The 23140-nt window shown below is 41.0% G+C and overlaps 2 protein-coding genes across 6 annotated transcripts in view; one reads left to right on the top strand and one right to left on the bottom strand.

The window, feature by feature from the left end:
* The window catches only part of MPPE1 (metallophosphoesterase 1), a 120192-nt gene extending 102355 nt beyond the window's left edge, over nt 1-17837 (top strand). For all 4 annotated transcript variants that reach the window (XM_089671026.1, XM_089671027.1, XM_089671024.1 and 1 more), the window contains one exon: nt 17325-17837. In XM_089671026.1, coding sequence (XP_089527152.1) covers nt 17325-17498 — 174 coding nt within the window. In that variant the 3' untranslated portion in view covers nt 17499-17837. The remainder of the gene's footprint in view (nt 1-17324) is intronic.
* GNAL (G protein subunit alpha L) overlaps nt 17576-23140 on the bottom strand; it is a 357841-nt gene continuing 352276 nt past the window's right edge. For both annotated transcript variants that reach the window (XM_089671021.1, XM_089671023.1), the window contains exon 12: nt 17576-21787. In XM_089671021.1, coding sequence (XP_089527147.1) covers nt 21641-21787 — 147 coding nt within the window. In that variant the 3' untranslated portion in view covers nt 17576-21640. The remainder of the gene's footprint in view (nt 21788-23140) is intronic.

Here is a 23140-nt window from a genome sequence, read left to right as displayed (position 1 = left end):
GTAGTAATTTAGGTGTGTCACTTGTACATTATAGCATGGAAGTATCAATATTATTCATTCTCTGTAAACCCTAGAGATGGTTGTGCGTGAAAATCCCAGATCAGCAGTTTTTGAAATATTCAGAACAGCCTGTCTGGCACTAACAACCAAAGCCACTTAAATCCCCTTTCTTCACCATTCTGATGCTCAGTTTGAACTTTGGATTCACATGCCTAAATGCATTGAGTTGTTGCCATGTGATAGGCTGATTAGCAATTTGTTACCAAGCAATTGAACAGGAGTACCTAATGAAGTGGCCGGTGAGTGTATATAAAATAACTTGTTTTCATGCCTGAGTAGAAACACAAATAAACAGACAAACATGACATATCAACAAGCAAAAAACCTTGTTGGTGCAGGGCAGGGAACGCCTCAGCCACCTAGGATTGGATGCTTGAGTGCTTGCACCCCTGAGCAGCTCTGCCACTCTGGGAAACATTGCTCCTTTTAGGATTATACAGTCAGGTCCATAAATATTGGGACATCGACACAAGTCTAACATTTTTGGCTCTATACACCACCACAATGGATTTGTAATGAAACAAACAAGATGTGCTATAACTGCAGACTGTCAGCTTTAATTTAAGGGTATTTACATCCAAATCAAGTGAACGGTGTAGGAATTACAACAGTTTGCATATGTGCCTCCCACTTGTTAAGGGACCAAAAGTAATGGGACAATTGGCTTCTCAGCTGTTCCATGGCCAGATGTGTGTTATTCCCTCATTATCCCAATTACAATGAGCAGATAAAAGGTCCAGAGTTCATTTCAAGTGTGCTATTTGCATTTGGAATCTGTTGCTGTCAACTCTCAAGATGAGATCCAAAGAGCTGTCACTATCAGTGAAGCAAGCCATCATTAGGCTGAAAAAACAAAACAAACCCATCAGAGAGATAGCAAAACATTAGGCGTGGCCAAAACAACTGTTTGGAACATTCTTAAGAAGAAGGAACGCATCGGTGAGCTCAGCAACACCAAGAGACCCGGAAGACCATGGAAAACAACTGTGGTGGATGACCGGAGAATTCTTTCCCTGGTGCAGAAAACACTCTTCTCAACAGTTGGCCAGATCAAGAACACTCTCCAGGAGGTAGGTGTATGTGTGTCAAAGTCAGCAATCAAGAGAAGACTTCACCAGAGTGAATACAGAGGGTTCACCACAAGATGTAAACCATTGGTGAGCCTCAAAAACAGGAAGGCCAGATTAGAGTTTGCCAAACGACATCTAAAAAAGCCTTCACATTTCTGGAACAACATCCTATGGACAGATGAGACCAAGATCAACTTGTACCAGAGTGATGGGAAGAGAAGAGTATGGAGAAGGAAAGGAACTGCTCATGGTCCTAAGCATACCACCTCATCAGTGAAGCATGGTGGTGGTAGTGTCATGGCGTGGGCATGTATGGCTGCCAATGGAACTGGTTCTCTTGTATTTATTGATGATGTGACTGCTGACAAAAGCAGCAGGATGAATTCTGAAGTGTTTCGGGCAATATTATCTGCTCATATTCAGCCAAATGCTTCAGAACTCATTGGACACCGCTTCACAGTGCAGATGGACAATGACCCAAAGCATACTGCAAAGGCAACCAAAGAGTTTTTTAAGGGAAAGAAGTGGAATGTTATGCAATGGCCAAGTCAATCACCTGACCTGAATCCGATTGAGCATGCATTTCACTTGCTGAAGACAAAACTGAAGGGAAAATGCCCCAAGAACAAGCAGGAACTAAAGACAGTTGCAGTAGAGGCCTGGCAGAGCATCACCAGGGATGAAACCCAGCGTCTGGTGATGTCTATGCGTTCCAGACCTCAGGCTGTAATTGACTGCAAAGGATTTGCAACCAAGTATTAAAAAGTGAAAGTTTGATTTATGATTATTATTCTGTCCCATTACTTTTGGTCCCTTAACAAGTGGGAGGCACATATGCAAACTGTTGTAATTCCTACACCGTTCACCTGATTTGGATGTAAATACCCTCAAATTAAAGCTGACAGTCTGCAGTTAAAGCACATCTTGTTTGTTTCATTTCAAATCCATTGTGGTGGTGTATAGAGCCAACAATGTTAGAATTGTGTCGATGTCCCATTATTTATGGACCTGACTGTATAAAGGGATCTCTAAAGACTGGTGACCAAATGCAGCACCATCAGCTGGGTGTTTGCAAATGGGAGTAAAACTCCCACTCTTAAATGGGAGTAACTACAGTCTGAAACATCCTTTTCCCAGAATGATAATAGTAAGCCATGAGACATAATGGTAATATTTGCCAAATTCTTCAAATGACTCTTTATTGCCTTAATTCCGTTGTAAGTGTTTTTTTTTACTTTTTTTTTTTCATCAAACTTTATAGCCTTCACAGAGGAGCTAACAAGCCCCTTTGTGATCGCACTTGGCAGGTGACTGGTCCTTTTTATGGAGGCAACAGGGGTCTCTTAGACCTCTGACCTGCCCTGTGCTCCAGCTAACTGAGCACAGGATTGTGCTAGATCAGCTGTACACCTGTTTTTCCAACCATGATATTGTCTGTTAATGTCCATAGTTGTGTTCTACATCTCCCCTCGGTTGTGCCACAGTTGCACTGCATTCAGTGCACGTTTCAGTAGCCATTGTGGAAAAAAAAAAAACTAGAATGCGTTCAGATGCCAACAGTGCTCTCTCTTGGCTAAGTAGCCCAGCATGCCCTGACAGAAGTTTTACTGTGGCAGAAGTACTCAGTTCTGCTGCTTGAGGCAGAAATTCTGCGCTGTTTGAAGCTCAACTAAACCCTCCTATCCTTTACTGTAGGGGTACGCAACCTCCAGTGCATCAAGAAAGTATTCACAGCACTTAACTTTTGACACATTTTGTTATGCTACAGCCTTATTCCAAAATGGATTAAATCCATTTTTTTCCTCAACATTCTACAAACAATACCGTATAATGACAATGTAAAAGAAGTTAGTTTTGAAATCTTTGCAATTTCTTAAAAATAAAAAATGAAAAAAAAAACCACATGTACATAAGTATTCACAGCCTTTGCTCAATACTTTGTTGAAGCACCTTTAGCACCAATTACAGCCTCGAGTCGTTTTGCGTATGATGCTACAAGCTTGGCACACCTATTTTTGGGCAATCTCTTCCATTGTTCTTTGCAGTACCTCTCAAGCTCCATCAGGTTGGATGGGGAGCGTCGGTGCACAGCCATTTTCCGTTCGCTCGTGTTAGCTCCTCTGTGAAGGCTATAAAGTTAGATGAAAAAAAGAAAGCGAGGTGGAGAGCTACCTGGACAACATGGAAAAAGGTGGTGGGAGAATCTCTGGCAGATTATTCTTCATGACCAATCTCCTCACCAGGATTTCATGGCTTAATGGTATCACAACTGTCCCTAATTCAAAATGGCGCTAGTTCAGGTCATATCAAGGACAGGAGTCCTATTGAAGTCTAGCTTTTCTGCACTGCTTTTTTTAAACTTTACTGAGTTATTGTCAGGGGCGGACTGACAACTCATGGGGCCCCCGGGCAATAGGGGATCATGGGGCCCCTGTGTCCTTGCCCAAACTCAAAAAAGCCTATGAAAAAGGTACCAGGGGCATCTCATGGGGCCCCCTACTGACCCCGGGCAGTGCCTGAGTTTCCAAATGGTCAGTCCACCCCTGGTTATTGTAATGAACAAGCTTCTGCTGGCAAGGAGGAGCAGAAAGAATGAGCTAGTTTTATATATTGAGCCTGAGGCTTGCCCCTGCTTGGTGGGTAAGCTTGCCATGAGTGGAGAAGAACCAGAAAAGCCAGAGGGCTCCAGGTGAGAAACTTGCTACAGCGTTTTCTCAGATGGAGGAAGTAGCCTACATGGTCTTCGGGGACAGTGTCGCTTCAGATTAACCTAGAGCAACCACATAAGAGATGCTGCTAAGGATAATTACACCTGTCATTCTCAGTGGAAGGAGTCTAGAGTACAGATTCCCTCACTCTGTTAGGAAGTATCCTTTTCATTTCCCCACTCTTGGCCTTTGCATACAGGTGAAACTCGAAAAATTAGAATATTGTGCAATAGTTCATTTATTTCAGTAATGCAATTTAAAATGTGAAACTAATACATGAGATAGACTCAGTACGTGCAAAGCAAGATAGTTCAAGCCGTGAATTGTCATAATTGTGATGATTATGGATTACAGCTCATCAAAACTCCAAATCACAATCTCAGAAAATTAGAATATTGTGAAAAGGTGCAATATTCTAGGCTCAAAGTGTCCCACTCTAATCAGCTAATTAAGCTATAACACCTGCAAAGGGTTCCTGAGCCCTTAAATGGTCTCTGTCTGGTTCAGTAGGAATTACAATCATGGGAAAGACTGCTGACCTGACAATTGTGCAGAAAACCATCATTGACACCCTTCATAAGGAGGGAAAGCCTCAAAAGGTAATTGCAAAAGAAGTTGGATGTTTCCAAAGTGCTGTATCAAAGCACAGTAATAGAAAGTTATGTGGAAGGGAAAAGTGTGGAAGAAAAAGGTGCACAAGCAGCAGGGATGACCGCAGCCTGGAGAGTATTGTCAGGAAAAGGCCATTCAAAAGTGTTGGGGACTTTCACAAGGAGTGGACTGAGGCTGGAGTCAGTGCATCAAGAGCCACCACACACAGACGGATCCTGGACATGGGCTTCAAATGTCGTATTCCTCTTGTCAAGCCATTCCTGAACAACAAACAACGTCAGAAGCGTCTTACCTGGGCTAAAGAAAAACAGACCTGGTCTGTTGCTCAGTGGTCCAAAGTCCTCTTTTCTGATGAGAGCAACTTTTGCATGTCATTTGGAAACCAAGGACCCAGAGTATGGAGGAAGAATGGAGAGGCACACACTGCAAGATGCTTGAAGTCCAGTGTGAAGTTTCCACAGTCTGTGTTGATTTGGGGAGCCATGTCATCTGCTGGTGTTGGTCCACTATGCTTCATTAAGTCCAGGGTCAACGCAGCCGTCTACCAGGAGATTTTGGAGCACTTCATGCTTCATTCCGCAGACGAGCTTTATGGGGATGCTGACTTCATTTTCCAGCAGGACTTGGCACCTGCCCACACTGCCAAAAGCACCAAAACCTGATTCAATGACCGTGGGATTACTGTGCTTGATTGGCCAGCAAACTCCCCTGACTTGAACCCCATAGAGAATCTATGGGGCATTGCCAAGAGAAAGATGAGCGACATGAGACCGAACAATGCAAAAGAGCTGAAGGCCGCTATTGAAGCATCCTGGTCTTCCATAACACCTCAGCAGTGCCACAGGCTGATAGCTTCCATGCCATGCCGCATTGAGGCAGTAATTGCTGCAAAAGGGGCCCAAACCAAGTACTGAGTACTTATGCATGCCTATACTTTTCAGAGGTCCGATATTGTTCTATGTATAATCCTTGTTTTATTGATTGCATGTAGTATTCTAATTTTCTGAGATTGTGGATTTGGGGTTTTCATGAGCTGTAAGCCATAATCATCACAATTTTGACAAATCACAGCTTGAACTATCTTGCTTTGCATGTAATGAGTCTATCTCATATATTAGTTTCACCTTTCAAGTTGCATTACTAAAATAAATTAACTTTTGCACGACATTCTAATTTTTCGAGTTTCACCTGTATATTCTCAAGGCTTCTGAGTCAAGAATTTCAGGAGTTCCTGTGACAGAACAGTTCACTGTTTCAAAGTCTGTGGCAGAACAATTCACAGCTTCAAAGTCCAGGCAGACCTTAGCCTTTTCTACATCCTGAAGCTCCAGGGAGCTGGGTTTAGATGCATAGGAATATACCAAATTTACAATTCTCTTTTTTCTCCTGGGAGACTTTCTGGCTCTTGTAGACATGGAAGATAATTAATGTCCCCATCTCTGCAGCATATCAGCAATTTCTATGCTTTGCTGTAAGGTATCTCTTTATTATGCTCAAGGTGGTATCCTTAGATGACCTCCTGTCGAAAGAACAGTAGGCTGGGCTCCATCGAGCAACCTGACATTAACATCCAGGTATTCCAACAATTTGGAGGGGTCCAGTGCCTTCAGAGTTTATTGCTGGGACTGACTCACCTTTAGACAGAATGCTTTTCCTAATTGATATCTTTACACATTCTGGTACTTAATATCCTTTGGTTTGTGAGTATATATCCATTTTTTTTTACACAATAAATACATGGTGTACCACGGTAATGCACGATGAGAGTGCACCCTTATCTCAGGATATGTGTTGCAGGTAGGCATCTCTAGAGGTTGACTTCCTGGCCTCTAGGTCAAACTACAGACTACGCAGATTTGTCTCAGTGGTCCTCTGGTTGAAGCAGTGGATGCTCCTGGTGACTCTATGGTATCAGTATCTCTTGATCAATGCCTATTCTTGTTTGCCTCACAGGTGATGAAGGGTATTTTGGTGTTCCTCAATATTGCAGGCTGGCACAGACAGATGTGGTACGCTGACCTGATAGGATTCTAGGCAATTCCCCCGAGGGCAATACCACATTGAAATCTTTGGTTTCCAAGACTGTTTTGCTACCCAACTTAATGGTTTTTGCTTTTAACAGCATGGTGGTTGAAGCTCAAGTTCTGAGAGACAGGGTATTGTGAAGTCTAGAAATCTCTTGATGCTAAGCTGGGAGGTCTGCTTCTTGTAAAATCTATTGCTGGATATGCAATTCATACTTATCTTGGTGTAAGCCTCAGGACTTCCTCCCCAAAGGTATAGCTAAAAACCTTTGTTTTTGTTTTTTTTATTGTACTCTATGTCCCCCACTTAGTAAATTTTCCCAATTTACCCCCATCCCCATCGAGACGGAACATGATAGACAACAGACTATTTTAACCACTTCAAGTCCGGACACTTTTACCCCCTTCCTGTCCAGGCCAATTTTCAGCTTTCAGTGCTATCACAATAATCTTTCTTCATAAATCTTGGCCAAAATGTATTCAGTTATCTTTTTAGTAAAAAAAAAATAACCCAAATTAGTTTATAACCAAAAATTATAATTTGTCTAAATTTTTTTTTACATTTTTATTTAATTTTTTTATATTTGTTTTTTTTTAACATACTGTCACCCAAGCAGTACAATGTCACCATAGTGACACTGTACTACTTGCGGGGGGTGATGAAGATTTTTTTTTTTACACTGATTGCTTTTTCACACATAAAGGCTGTAAAAGCAATCATTTCTCCTTCTCTCTGGCTGCATTCTTGCAGCCATTGAGTAATACTGTGAGAGCTGTGATTGGTCACAGCTTGTCACATGCTACAAGGCTGTTGTGAATAGCCTTGTACCATGTGACCTCTGTGATCATTCACAGATTTCACACGTAGTAAGCAATGATGTCAGAAGTGACATCATTGCTTACTACTCTGCATGTGATCACTGAATAGACTCCAGACACAGCAGCCACTGGGTTCGCGGTGCTGCGTGCTACCAGGGAGCACACAAGCAGGGAGCGGGGAGGACATTTATAAACGGCCATCTGCCCCTGCACTGCTCCCGTCCGGCCGTTTATGTACATGGGCTGGACGGGAAATGGTTAAATTTGCTTAGGCCCAGAGAAGACCGCAACGTTTCTGTATCATGTTCAGATATGGCTTCTTCTTTGCATGATGGAGATAACTTGTATTTTTAGATAGCACAGTGAACTGTGTTCATAATGATTTTTGGAAATATTCCTGAGCCCATGCAGTGATGTCCACAGAATCATAGCTGTTTTATCACAGTGCCTTCTGAGGGCCCATAGATAATGGACATCCAATATTGCATTTTGACCTTGTCCATTGCACACAGCGATTTCTCCAGATCCTCTGAATCTTGATATTGAATACTGTAAATAATATATTTAAAGTCTTTGAAAAAATTACATGGGGAACATTATTCTGAAATTGTTCTAAAATTTTTAGATGCAGCCTTTCATACATTGGTGAACTTCTGCCCATCTTTACTTCTGAGACACTGACTCTCTAAGAGCCTCTTTTTTTTTTTTTTATACCCAGTCATTATTATTATTATTATACAGGATTTATATAGTGCCAACAATTTGCGCAGCGCTTTACAAAATGAAGGTAGAAATTACAGTTACAATACAGTTTAGTACAAGAGGTAACAGAGGGCCCTGCTCGTTAGCGCTTACAATCTAGGCATGTTACTGACCGTTGCCAATTAACCTAATTAGTTGCAAACTGTTATTCCAGCTCTTTCTTGTTAGTACCATTTATTTTGCCAGCTTTTTGTTGCCCCATCCCAGCTTTTTTGAGATGTGTTGCTGCCATCAATTTCAAAATTACCTTTTTTTTTTCCTCAAAATTGTACATTTCCTCAGTTTAAACATTTGATATGATTTTTGTTGTTGCTTTGCAGCCTGAATTGAAGATAGACACAGTTTTTGTTTTATCCAGACCTTTCACTTGGATCTTATAATTTGCACTAACACCAACATGTCAGGAAAAAATAAAAAAAACAATCACTGAGTTTGGGAAAAAGAATCCCCCCTCCTAAAGCTCACCACTGAGCTTTGCCAAAACACACCTTGAAGATTCTGAGGCCACATGGAAAAAGTGTTGTGGTCAGATAAGACTAAAATTGAATTATTTGGTCTCAACACTAAACGATGTTTGGTGGAAATACAATACAGCTCACCATCCAAATAACACCATTCCTACAGTAAAGCATGGAGGCGGTAATATCCTATTTATGGGGGTGTTTCTCTGCAGCAGGGACTGGAGCACTTGTCAGGATAGAAGGAAAAATGGATGGGACAAAATACCATCAAATTCCTGAAGATCTAATATCTCTGATCACTCTGCCAGAAAGTTGTCAATGGGAAGAAAGTTTACCTTCCAACATGATAATGACCCAAAGCACACAGCAAAAATGACCACACAGTGGTTTAAGGAGAAAAAGGTGAATGTCATCGCATGGCCCAGTCAGAGCCCAGACTTAATCCCCATTGTGGACTGCAGTATTCAAGTAATTCCTCAGATTTTCAAACGGTCACCATCAAATTTAACTGAACTCTAGCAGTTCTGCAAAGAAGCGTGGGCAAATATTGCAAAGAGTAGATGTGCAAAGTTAGTACAGACATATCCCAACAGACTAAAGGCTGTAGTTAAAGCAAAAAGTGGTTCAACAAAATACTGACACAAGGGGGTGATCTTTTTAAATATCAAAAAACACTGAGTTGGTAATTTTTTTTTTCAGACATGTTGGTGTTAGTCCAACTTGGAACATCCAAGTGAAAGATATGAGTAAATATAGCTGGATAAATCAAAAACTATGTCTGTCTTCATTTCAGGCTGCAAAGCAAAAAAAAGTGATTTTTTTTACAGGGGATGTTTCTTTTCTATACCCACTGTAGGTCTTTGAGATTTGCAAATCATTGCATTCTGTTTTTATGTAGAGTCTAAAGACTAACTGCAGCAAATCTCTCCCTGTGTTTGTTGAGGGAGTGCATACAGATCTCAAGGCAAGTTTGTGATTTTGTTGCTCCCCCTGTGGAATCTGAGATATGTAATTGTAAATGTTTGCTTACCCTCTCCATTATGTGATGATCTTTAATATGTGCTATGAGTGATTTCAATGGCACGCTCGACAGACGTGCTCCCACCAAAAACTTTACTGGGAACTTATCAGGTTGTGCTTTAATTATGGATCTTAATGAGGTCTGGTGGTGAAAAAAACCCTGTTATTAGAGCATCCTTATGTTTCTCTACTACCCAAAAAATCTCTTTCATTGTTCATCTGGCATTTGTTACTTCATCTTTTTGGCTGATGTTCAAAAGCTTATCTCCCGAGTGGCCTAGCTGACCATTGTCATTTTACCCCTGACACTGAGGACTTGTCAGCACCGTAACAGATCCCTTTGGTGGCTGGGTGCTCATTGGAACTTGCATCCTTAGAGCACATTCTCACATGCATTCATGAATAATGGGACCATTGTCCTCTTCTCCAGGCTTGGTATGTAATGCCTTCACGGTGTCCATTAGAGGTCATTATGTCTCTCTGATTTAGTTATTTGATCTGATCAGGTCTCTACTATTATGGATGCACTGATACCGTTTTTTTATCGGCGAGTACGAGTACTTTTGGTCTAGTGCTTGCCGATAACAATTACCGATACTTTGCGGTGCGATTTGCGTTAATACAAAATGTATGGATGCAAATTGCACCGCAAAGAATAGCATGATTCCTGTCCAAATGGCATGTAGTTTCTGCTCTGGTGTGAACCCAGGCTTCTAATAGTCTGAGTTCACACAAGAGTGGTGCAGGAAGGTTTCCTGCAGCGGAGAGTGGGGATGTATATTATGGAGGCAGGTGTTCCATATTCTCAGTGGTAGGAGAGAAGCGAAAGTGGTGGGGATTTGAAATCCCTGCCGCTTTCTTTCTCTCGCAGAGATGACAGTTTGGGTAGAGGACTTTTGATTGGTCAGGACTGTCATATGAACGGTGCTGACCAATCAGATGCTGTCTAGCCCCCTACTGTCATCGCTGCAAGGACAGGAGAGAAAGCTGCTACACAGGTCTGGGGATTTGAAATCCCTGCGGCTTTCTCTCCTCAATATGGTATAGGTCAGGCCTTGAAATTTCCACTTACCCCCACCATAATTTCCACTTGCCAATGCGAGGAGGCGAGTGTGTCCCCCAGGGCCGTCTTGCTGAGCAGGCTCGGAACTCAGGGCTGGCTCCGTCACTCGCACTGGGAGCTCTCAGACTGCTCAATAGTTGAGCAAAGTGAAAGCAAAGGAAGTAGTATGTGCTGTGCTCTCTGCCTCCCCCTAGAGTGCAGTACCCAGCTCTGTGAGTGAAGGTAAAGTATTGTACTGCAACTTTTTATAGGGCTGTGTATGCGTATATACGTGTATGTATGTACGTACGTGTGTGTGTGTATGTATATACGTTTGTGTGTATGTACGTGTTTAAGTATACATGTATGGCTGGTTTGGTCAGGTTCAGGATGATGTGGTTATTATGGGTGTTAGAGGATGGGGCATTGGAAGTACTGCTGGGTTGGATAGAAGGTAGGATATGCTTGGTAGAGTTATGGTTTGGCGAGAGATTATGGTTGGATGCGGTGCATGGTCTAAGTATGATGTAGTGCTTAGGGAGACTCTGATATAATGTGGGGGGACTCTGGGGACCCTGATGTAATGTGGGGAGACTCTGGGGACCCTGATGTAATGTGGGTAACATTTCATGAGATAATTTACGAGGGCATGTTTAGGGGCAGAATTAGGGGCAGGGTATTGGCTGGGTGGGGCAACTGTTGGCGAGCAACTCTTAAGGCCTGGCTAGTCGCTCAGGACTTGAAATTTTAAGCCCTGGTTTAGGTCATGTGAGAAAAAGGGCCATGTCATTATTCTTTGGCAGTTAATTAGCATTTTTTTTTTCTCAGCACGTTTCTTGCGACCGTTGACTACAACAAAACGTGGTTCTGTGACAAAAATGGTTCTGTTATCACACCCCAATATCTTAGCAATTTCAAGAGTGCTGCATCCTCTTGACAGACTTTTTACAATTTTTGACTTTTCAGAGTCAGTTAAATCTTTTATGGCCCATTTTGCCTGAGGAAAAAGAAACTGCCCAATTATGCACACCTTGATATACAGTGCCTTGAAAAAGTATTCATACCCCTAGAAATTTTCCACATTTTGTCATGTTACAACCAAAAACGTAAATGTATCTTATTGGGATTTTATGTGATAGGCCAACACAAAGTGGCACATAATTGTGAAGTGGAAGGAAAATGATAAATGGTTTTCAACTTTTACAAATTAATATTGAAAAATGTGGCGTGCATTTGTATACAGCCCCCCCGAGTCAATACTTTGTAGAACCACCTTTCGCTGCAATTGCAGCTGCAAGTCTTTTTGGGGATGTCTCTACCAGCTTTGCACAGCTAGAGAGAGACATTTTTGCCCATTCTTATTTGCAAACTAGTTCAAGTTCTGTCATATTGGATGGAGAGGGTCTGTGAACAGCAATTTTCAAGTCTTGCCACAGATTCTTAGTATGGTCCAGTCAAAGTCCAGACCTAAATCCAACTAACACATGAATATGCTTTGATCTAAACCATTCCATTGTAGCTCTGGCTTTATGTTTAGGGTCGTTGTCCTGTTGTAAGGTGAACCTCTTCTCCAGTCCCAAGTCTTTTGCAGACTCTAACAGGTTTTCTTCTAAGAGTGCCGTGTATTTGGCTCCATCCATCTTCCCATCAACTCTGAACAGCTTCCCTGTCCCTGCTGAAAAAAAAGCATCCTAAGAACTGCTGCCACTATTCTGTTTTACGGTGGGGATGGTATGTTCTGGGTGATGTGCAGTGTTAGTTTTCCACCACACATAGTATTTTGTTTTTAGGCTAAAAGTTAAATTTTGGTCTGCTGTGACCAGAGCACCTTCTTCCACGTTTGCAGTGTTCTCCACATGGCTTTTCTCAAACTGCAAACAGGACTTCTTATGGCTTTCTTCTTGCCACTCTTCCAAAAAGGCCAGATTTGTCGAGGGCGCGACTAATAGTTGTCTTGGTGATAGATTCTCCCACCTGAGCTATGGATCTCTGCAGCTCTTCCAGTTACCATAGGTCTCTTGGTTGCTTCTCAGATTTAATGCTCTCATTGCCCAACCTGTCTGTTTAGGTGGATGGCCATGTCTTGGTAGGTTTGCAGTTGTGCCATACTCTTTCCATTTTCGGATGATGGATTGAACAGTGCTCCGTGAGATGTTCAAAGCTTGGGAGAGTTTTATTTTCATAACCTAACCATGCTTTAAACTTCTCCACAATTTTATCCCTGACCTGTCTGGTGTGTTCCTTGGTCTTTATGATGCTGTTTGTTCACTAACGTTCTCTAACAAACCTTTAAGGGCTTCACAGAACAGCTGGATTTATACTAAGAATAAATTACAAACAGGTGGACTCTATTTACTAATTAGGTGACTTCTAAAGGCAATTAGTTCCACTAGATTTTAGTTAGGGGTATTAGAGTAAAGGGGGCTGAATGCAAGTGCACGCCACACTTTTCAGATATTTATTTGTAAAAAATGTTCTATCATTGTCCTTCCACTTCACAATTATATGCCACTTTGTGTTGATCTATCACATAAAATCCATTTACGTTTTTGGTTGTAACATGGCAAAATATGGAAAATTTCAAGGGGTACAAATACTTTTTCAAGGCAATGTAGGGTGTTGGTCTCCTTAGGCCACACCTTCCCTCATCACACAAATATACATCACCTGATATGCAAGTTAGTTGGACAGTATGTATAAAAATGATGATTTGGTCAAATACCCACTTGCCTATTAATTGTACATACAGTGTATTTCTTATTATTGGATTGATATAGTCTGTAACATCAACACAGTCACTCAAACCTCCTTCACCTTCTTGCCCAGGATTTGCATGTGGACATTTTGAGGACTTAGGCACAGAAGCATCCTTCAGGAACTATTGCTGTTTTAAACCAGGAAGGTTTTCCAATGCATTGGAAAAAGCCTCTACTCCCTCCATTTGATTCTGGAAGCTACTGGTGAATTCTAACTTACCCTTGAACCAAGACACCTACAGTAGTGGACTGCCCTAAAAAGTGTAACAAAGTTTGGGCTTGGATGTACAGCAATGATGACTACTACTGAACAAGTACCTGTTGACTTACCACTGGGATAACAGGAGGGCCAGCCATATCCTTCTGTACTGGCCTTGACAGGGGACCCTAGTGTAGATCGGGGCAATTTTCTTTTACTTCAGCAATCATCCCTTTTATTACAGAAGCCATGTATCAACTGATGTGTTGTTTTCTTTCTTCTTTATTGTTGTTTGTATGCCCCCCTCTCCCATTTTTGTTTGTTGGGCTGTGTTGGTTTTGCTCTGCCAGCTACTGGGCAACCACCCCATGTGGGCTAGGCCACCCAGTCTCTGTACTTATCTTCATAAAATAGATTGATAAAGTCTAACTCCCAGGTTTCTTATCACTTTAAATACACTGCTCAAAAAATTAAAGGAACCCTATGAAAACACCTCAGATCTCAATGGGGAAAAAATCTCATGCTGGATATCTATATTGATTTGGACTGGGTAATGTGTTAGGAACATAAGGATGCCTCATCGTTTGATGGAAATGAAAATTATTAACCTACAGAGGACTGAATTCAAAGACACCTCGAAAACCAAAGTGAAAAAATTATGCAACAGGCTCATCCATTTTGCTGAAATTTCATTGCAGCTCAGAATGGTACTCAGTAGTTTGTATGGCCCCCCCATGTGCTTGTATGCATGTCTGACAACATTAGGGCATGCTCCTAATGAGCCAACAGATGGTGTCCTTGGATATTTCCTCCCAGATCTGGACCAGGGCATCACTGAGTTCCTGAACAGTCTGAGGTGCAACTTGGAGGTTTCAGATGGACTAAAACATGATATCCCAGAGGTGTTCTATTGGATTTAGGTCAGGCAAGCGTGGGGCCATTCTATGGTATTAGTTCCTTCATCCGTCAGGAACTGCCTGCATACTCTCGCCACATGAGGCCAGGCAATGTTGTGCACCAGGAGGAACCCAGGACCGACTGCACAAGAGTAGGATCTGACAATGGGTCCAAGGATTTCATCCCGATACCTAATGGCAGTCAGGGTGGCATTGTCTAGCCTGTAGAGGTCTGTGCGTCCCTCCATGGGTATGCCTCCCCAGACCATCACTGACCCACCACCAAAACTATGAACTATGTTCCAGGCAGCGTAATGTTCTCCACCGTTTCTCCAGACCCTTTCACGTCTGTCACATGTACTCTCATCTGTAAAAAGCACAGGGCGCCAGTGGCGAACCTGCCAATTCTGGTGTTCAATGGCAAATGCCAATCGAGCTCTACAGTGCCGGGCAGTGAGCAGAGGGCCCACTAGAGGACGTCAGGCCCTCGGGCCACCCTCATGAAGTCTGTTTTGGATCCTGTGGTCAGAGATATTTACACCAGTGGCCTGCTGGAGGCCATTTTGTAGGGCTCTTGCAGTGCTGATCCTGTTTCTCCTTGCACACAGGAGCAGATATCAGTCCTGCGGATGGGTTAAGGACCTTCTACGGCCCTGTCCAGCTCACCTAGAGTAACTGCCTGTCTCATGGAATCTCCTCCATGCTCTTGAGACTGTGCTGGGAGACACAGCAACCCTTCTGGCAATGGTATCGATGTGCCATCCTGGAGGAATTACACTACCTGTGCAACCTCTGTAGGGTCCAGGTATCACCTCATGCTACCAGTAGTGACATTAACTCTAGCCAAAGGCAAAACTAGTGAAAATCAGTCAGAAAAGATGAGTAGGGAAAAAAATGGCAGTGGCCTCCATAAATCCATTCCTGTTTTGGGGGTCATCTCATTGTTGCCCATCTAGTGCACCAGCTGTTAATTTCATTAACACCAAAGCAGCTGAAACTGATTAACAACCCCCTCTGCTACTTAAATGACCAGATCAATATCCCAGGAGTTTAATTGACTTGATGCTATACTCTGATTAAAAAGTGTTCCTTTAATGTTTTTGAGTAGTGTAGTTCATGTAGACCAAGCTGGTCAAACAAACAATTTGCTTCACTAAGGCTAGGTTCACACTACTGCTGGTGTAGGACAGCAAGTAAATCACACATGTTCCTTCACCCAAAACCAAAACACAGTACTTTTATGCAGCTATACAGAAGGCACCATTACTTCTTAATAGCACGCCTCAGAAAATGGAGTATCATATGGCTGTGTTTTAGAAAAGGTGCAAGAACCTTTTCCCTGAGTTTCTCACAGGTACAGCAGCACATGGAAATGAACAGGCAGCTGTGCCCATGCAAACGCAACATGCACAAACGCAATAGTGTCAACCTAGCCTTACAGATGTGCCCGCTGGGAGTGCTTTATAAACAGTATCAGCTACATGGAGTATACAGCACTCTGTGCTGGCAGTGGAATAGAGACTTCCTGCCCTGGCCACAGAGCAAAATTGAGTAATTCACAGGAAGACTTGGATTTCATCAATAAATACAGGGCTTCCTCTAATTGGCTGAGGTGGATACATCACAATTTCCACCTCCTGCAATCAGAGGAAGTCACAAGAAACCTGGATTTAGGCTTTAAAGGTAATGAATAGCATATTTCAGCATGTGAACATTTAGGGAGATATTTATAGAGCAGTGCATTAATCGCTATAATTTAAAACTCATCAGAAAAGTACACCTGCAGCAATGATGTCACATTCATTGCATTATTAAAAAAATTACAAAATACAAAACAAAAACATTGTTTACTATTGCAGTATTTGTAAAACTGGGAAAGTCTCTTAATTGGATTTTAAGGCAAACTTGCTCTTCTATTTGCTGTTATATTAGATACAAGTAATTGTAGATTAGTCACTAGAGGGATATGTTTTTCTTATAAATGTTTGAGAAGAAATTGGCCACATAAATGGTTCATAGTTGTCAGTGTGCATCAGCCAACGTCTAGCTGTGCATGGTTTGAAGGAGCAGTAACGCAAAGCCATTATGTGGGATGTGCAGAGAGAATGTATATATATTATGCATATATGGCTATCCAATGTATATATTGCCAAACTATACATAGGAACTTTTTTTTTGCATTAGATCTCATTTGTGCATGTATCTTTATAAATAAATATCAGGAAGATTACATACACCCCCATGAACAGCTATACAAATGAGGTTAATATGCTACTTGTGGTGGTCTTTTATTGTTTATATTTGTAAACAATGTGTTATCACAGCAATTGTGCTAAAATCAAGGTTATCCTGAGTATTATGGTGTGAATTAATATCCTATAAGAGGGTAGTGTGCAGTGACGCACACCAGGCATTAGCCAGTCTTGACTTTTAATATGTTCTCTATGAACAGATCTGTAAGGCCACAAATTAACATATACTATTCTGTAATAAGGAAATGCCTGTTGACCATACCAATAGTTCCTATACTACTACGGGCCGATTTGGCCAGCAATGATGCCTTTATGTCCAAGGTTTCACATACTTTCCTTAAATGCTCTGCAACTGTTGGAATGCACTTCACAAAACAAGCCTAAAGGGGTTACTCACAGGGTCAGTTATTGGCATTCCATGAAAGGAATCCTTTATTTAGATGCATTATCCCTACAGTGCTTTACAAATTAGCTGAATTTAGATATGTACTTAAAAAAAAAATAGGAAAAAATGTTCACTTTCAGTTGTTGTGTACTGATTGATTGGAAGATGTTTTCTGTTTGATACGGATTGCCATTCTGGGTTATGAAAGGCAGTGAATGTTTTACTGAGGTTTTCTTAAATTTTTTTTTTCCCCCTCAGGGATTGATCACAGCAGAAGACTTTGTACTCGAAAAATGCTTCCTTCCGACTGAGAACACGGTCATCTACATCTACTCTGTATCAAGCATGTTGCTGTTTCTCTATGCAGTGTTACAGTTGTATCTAATAAATGCTTTGAAAGCCCTCTTCATGCCCAAGGAAAAGCCAGTGTAAAGGAGGCATGTTCCATACTCAAGCCACGCCATATGGAAAACACTAGTTTGTTTTGTTCTCTAGAATAGACCAGTACATTTTACCAAATATATATTTATTAAATGATGTACCTGTACAATATGTGACTGTAACCTATACATTAAAGAAAGAAAATTCCTTCATTGATTTGATAGCCATATCTCCTCCAGGACCATACAGATGAGCCCTGTGTGGTTAAAGTCAGCCTGTGGACACTTTAACCTTCTGGTTTTGTTTTTTGTTTTAAATTTCACTTCTCAGGTCAACCTGGATATTAATGCTCAATGATACTTTTTATTAAATAAATATGATTGTCTATGATATTAATTGTATGTATGCCATTTTTATGTTTGATAAAACTTTAGCCTCAGTGAGAAAGGCAAGTGTTGTTATCACAAGTTTAGTATTTCAAAATGAATGACATAAATGGGGTAAGGGGTGGAATAATCCATGAGAGCTTAACACAGACAAAAATGTTGCCTACCATTATGAAGTGTACAGGTCTCCCTACAGACAAGCAGTTCTCAAACTTTATGGCCAGAGGAACAATGAATAATTACAGGGTTTATGACTTTGAGATGCAGAACACATCCCTACACATACCCATTAAAGTACATCCTCTCTTTACTTTGGTACTGATTCCTCTGTGGGCTGATGTGAGCCACACAGTGATGACTGCAATATGGGGCTCTAATATAAATATTATAAAAGTCACTCCAAGAGTCTTGTACAACTGTAGATTAGACATGAAGACAACTGTAAGCAATTTAACTTTGTCCAATGTCTTGAAGGTATCGCGTGGCACCTCCACTGCGCAAGTGGATAGGAAGGCAGCAATTGGAGGACTGACATTATTTAACAAATTTTAAGTGATGTTGTCTAGAAGGCTTGTCTTTACCACTGTTAACAGTAAGTGCAGACAATGTACAGGTTATCTTGGACACAGGTCATCTAGACTCACATACATAAAACACCTAAGTATAAAATATAAAGCAGTGTAATAATTACTAAAAAGGACATGCCTTATTGCTACAGCAGTTCTTGCTTTGTATATTTATATTATATATATATATATTTATATTTATATATATAGTATTGTACCACAACTTCTTTAGAGAACATTTGCATAAATTATTCAAGTTTGAGAAATAGTCACACATATCAATTCTATAATATTTAAAATAAACCAACTTTCTAATGTGTCTCTTTATTAAAAGAGAAATTAAAATGTCATCTTGTAATTTATCAGGTTAGACAAAGATTTCCACCTTTTTGTTTACCCTCCTCATCGTGCTATAGGCTTACACAACATCCACTGCTGCCATAAATGGAGCAAGCCTAAAACTGATGCTGCCATAGGGAACATTGACAGTATCTCTGTGGCAATACTGGGAATGTTGGATCCATGCAAATATGATCAAAAATTTCCTAAAAGAAATTAAAAAAAAACAAAAAACTCCTTGGTTCCCACTAAAACACCACTAGGCTGCAAATATGAACAAAGTAATGGATTCCAATAGATTTTTTTTTTTGTTTTAAAGCTGAGACTTCTTCACCTCCTTCCCGTGCCTGCACATAAAACAGAAGGAAAACAAAAAAAAGGCATGTTTGCTGCAACAACTGGTCATTGTAGGACCTTACTTGTAAAGGTAAGTGGTTAATTTGCATAATTTATACTTTTTTTTTTTGTTTTCTTTTTTTTTTGTACTAAAGAGCATTTCCTTCTTTTATATAAACCAGAAAAAAACTAAATTCTACAGATAGTTCCTACCTGCAGTCACAGCTGCAGGCAAGTTTGACATCAAGCTGTACAGCGCAATCAAAAACATACTTACATCTTAGCTCATTTTACAGGTACAGCCATAATCAAGGCACAAAGATCTTCTACAAGTATTATTTTTTTTTTCAATAAAGTTGTACAAAATAATATTACATTTTACATCTGTACATTATAATAAACCAGCAGTTAAACAAAATAAAAAAAAACTCTATGAAGGACTAAAGCCCAGTAATGATCTAAGGCTAAAAAGATCATCTGTGGACAGAGCATATAATATCGGTGCAGGTGGTCATTTTTTTTTTTTTTCTGCCTTGACGTGAGAGGCTGAAAGCAGCTGCAGTTTGAATGCCTGAGGTGTGCAGAAACACTTAGCCACAATATACCATAAAAATAAAAAATTAAAAAAAATGCTTGATTTTGCCTCTTCATTAACCTATGCTATGTATGGATTCTGGAACGTCCTTTAAACTCAGCATCACTGAAGGCTTGCAGTCCACTGCTCTGCAATGGACCACAAGCTCCCTCCTTCACCTGAAGGTGTTCAAGAGCTGAGGTCACTCCGTTGACCTGCAACTCACCATTGCAAAAATCTGTGACAATAATAAATATCTCTGGTGCTGCTACATTGTGTGTAACTTCATCTACTCTTTTTTTTTTTTCTTTTTCTTTTTTTTAACCTGATACAAAGTGCATTATTTCCTCCATCAAGTACTCTTCAGTGTCACGGTAAAGAAAAAGAGCTATAATAAGATAATAAAATCCACACAGGAATACGTCTGAGCATAGTGCCATCTAAAAGATGGGTGTACACTCCTAGGGCCTGAGCCCATAAGAGGTTAAAAAAAAAAATGCTAAAGAACAGAGGTAGCCAAAGGCTTAGTGGAATGGTAACCTTTCTTGTTCAGAGAGCCACTTAAAGCAAAGCTACTGCTCAAATGTCTGTCCCTCCTCATTAAAAGAGGTTTCTCTAAAGCACACTACCCCAATCAGTGCGTATCACCCTGACCTCTAACAGGGTGGTGTCCATTGGCCTATCAATCCCTATTATACATATATTTATTAACATTAAAAGGTGCTGTCTTATATTTACTATGAGTTTTGATATTGCCTGTCATTGCACCTCACCTAGATCAACGGTCCTGTTCACCCCAGTGAACATCCAAGATCGCTGCTTGTTAAGAATTAAAAGGGATTTTTTTAACTTGAATTTAAATGTGAATCCCTGTATCACATCACTTACTGCTTTTTGGAACCACACTATCAGAATTATCCTGCTACAATGCCAAAGTCATTGAATGCCACTGGACATGTTCATGCAGTTTTGTGTTCCCACAAAGTTCTAGGGACTTTTTTTTCTCTTTCCCCCTTCTAAAACAGCTATTTTTTTCATTTCTGTCTACACTTAGGAGACCTGTAAATGTAGACTTCATATCATTAACACATATCTTGTGGGGATAGCGCTTTCAAATGGACACTAACCTTTTGTTATATCAAAACAGACTATGTTGACTTTCTTATTCGCCACAAATGCAACACATACTAAAAGATGCACTTATTGGCTCAATCTGTAAAGCAGTACAAAGCGATAATGATGATGATGTGCAAAATGCAATTACCCCATAAGAGTTCACTTTACTACAATCAGATCAGTGAGATGAATTCTGATAAGTTGCTATGGCTTGCCGTACTTTGCACAAACCTCTTTACCTTACTGAATCATCCTGTTGTGCTTACAGTAAGTCTGCAGTATGGACTATTCAAATATGCCTTAGTTCAAATTAAACAGATTAGTCGCTTGAGGAACCCAAGTCCTTTCTAGCAGAAGTTTGTAGAGCAAGTGAATCACCTATCCACTGCATGCTCAGCCTAGTAGTAAAGGGTGTACAGGGATTTGTACCTACAGAAAGGCTGCAGAAGTGATAGTCTGGGGCATACTACCTTACAGAACTTAGGAATGGCTTATGGCCCTGTCTTCTGCACAGGTGGCTGTGTAGGTGAGAATTGCTAAATTCGCTAAAGGTGCAGGCATTGCCATAATCTATGCCCAGAAACAGACCAATAGGGTCCTTAGTAGGGGAGTGAGCAGCACTTGTACAAAGGAATGGTTAAAAAATAAGTGTCCTGTGAAAAAATAAATAGTACAAGGACTCGAGCTGCCCTCTTTTGTAAAGGGAAATGAGACATTGGTAACAAAAAAAAAAAAATCTTGCTAAAAAAAAAATAAAAGCAAAGAAGCTTAGAAAAAAAGTGCGCCGTAGGGATGTTCCACCCTGTGTGGAGCAGTACAGAGGAAAGACAGAAAGTGGCAAAGGATTTAAAACCACAGGCTCCACAGTGAAAATGATTACAAGAGTTCATATTGGCGGAGGTGCATTCTCTGGATGATATCTCGACAGTCATTGAAAACTCTGCGAATGTTCTCAGTGTCTACGGCACAAGTAAAATGAGGATAGCAGTAATGTCTTCCATCTCCACTTGCTGTACTTATCCGCTGCACAGACAAAAGAAAACATTTTGTTTTATAAGCTGTCAGAATACGCTTCGATACATTCATTGAACATTATACATGTCACTTGGAGAAACATTTTGCTACAGATGAGGCCCCTTTCAGTACTGTTCTTTGCATTGAAAGACAATGAAAGCAAGATGTCTTTGAAGAAACATGTAATAAGAAATAGGGAGGCTACTTAATTTCTCCCAGCATTCATTGGAGGACACAGTATCTAAATTCTGGGTATTCACCTTGTCTCTAGAAGGAGGGAACACTAATCAATGCAAAGGCAACGCTCCTCCTCAGGGCTACACCCCTGCACATACACAGTCAGCTCAGTTTGAGGTAGGCCATCTATCTTCAGCTCTGCTGGATTAAAATATCTAATCTGAGGAATCCACAACAGTCTGACAGCTGCTGGTAATGTCATACAAGACCCTCAAAGTCTGGATATTTTTTTCCGCAGCCATACTGCTCAGCATCATACTGGTTCCTCCGATTTGGATATTCACTGATGCTTCGCTACACTTTGGTGGTGGGCTGGCTATGTACAGAGGATATGCTGTGTTCCCCTAGGCAGAGGTATGGGTGTCCATAACGCTTTATCAGAACTATTTTCTGTGTCTGGTGAAGCAGCAGCCATTTCCTCTGATAGCTTAGTAATAACATGAGTTCCCTGGCTTTCAAGCCGATCCCAATACTTTCTTTGTCACTGATCCTGGAACAAATGTACCTACCAGGAGTAGTTTATAGTGAAACCTTAGCTAGAAAAATGGTGAACAGGCAGGAATTTTAATGCAGAAGAGACATGCTTTGTCTCTTCTGCATCAAAGTTACTTACCTGCCTGTCCACCCCTGTACAGTGAGCCATGCATGTGCAGCTCACTGTACAAATTCAGCAATCCTGAATCTGACGGAACTCCAGCACATGCCCAGAAGACGGCCACCCGAAGAGGTCAGCGGCCAGGCAGGGAACAGTGGGACACTGCATCGCTGCAGCAGAAGTGAGTATAGTTCCACTTTAATGCGGAAAATAAATTAAGGTCAAAACTGTTCAGCCTTTAAGACCGCTTTAATTTTCCATAGAGCGGTGAGGGGTTAAAACCCATTAGGTTTTTATTATTGTTGCCCCATGGAAAGTTTCACCCTATTTGCCCTGTTGACCATCAAGCATTAAAACTAAAAGGGGAAAATCCCCCCGTTTCCAGTCATCACCAGGAATACAGCCACACTTGTTTCAGCGAATCTGCTTGAGAAGATTTCCCCAACTTTGGTAGCTTCTCTGTACTGCCAGGTAAAATGCATGTTAGAGGGAGGCAGGGCCGGTCAGGACTCAGGAAGTAGCCTTCTTCT

The sequence above is a fragment of the Staurois parvus genome, unplaced genomic scaffold, assembly GCF_062004578.1.
Source record: "Staurois parvus isolate SC_StPar_1 unplaced genomic scaffold, SC_StPar_1.0 ptg000097l, whole genome shotgun sequence".
Classification (NCBI taxonomy): Eukaryota; Metazoa; Chordata; class Amphibia; order Anura; family Ranidae; genus Staurois; species Staurois parvus.
This window is presented reverse-complemented; position numbering and strand designations above follow the sequence as displayed.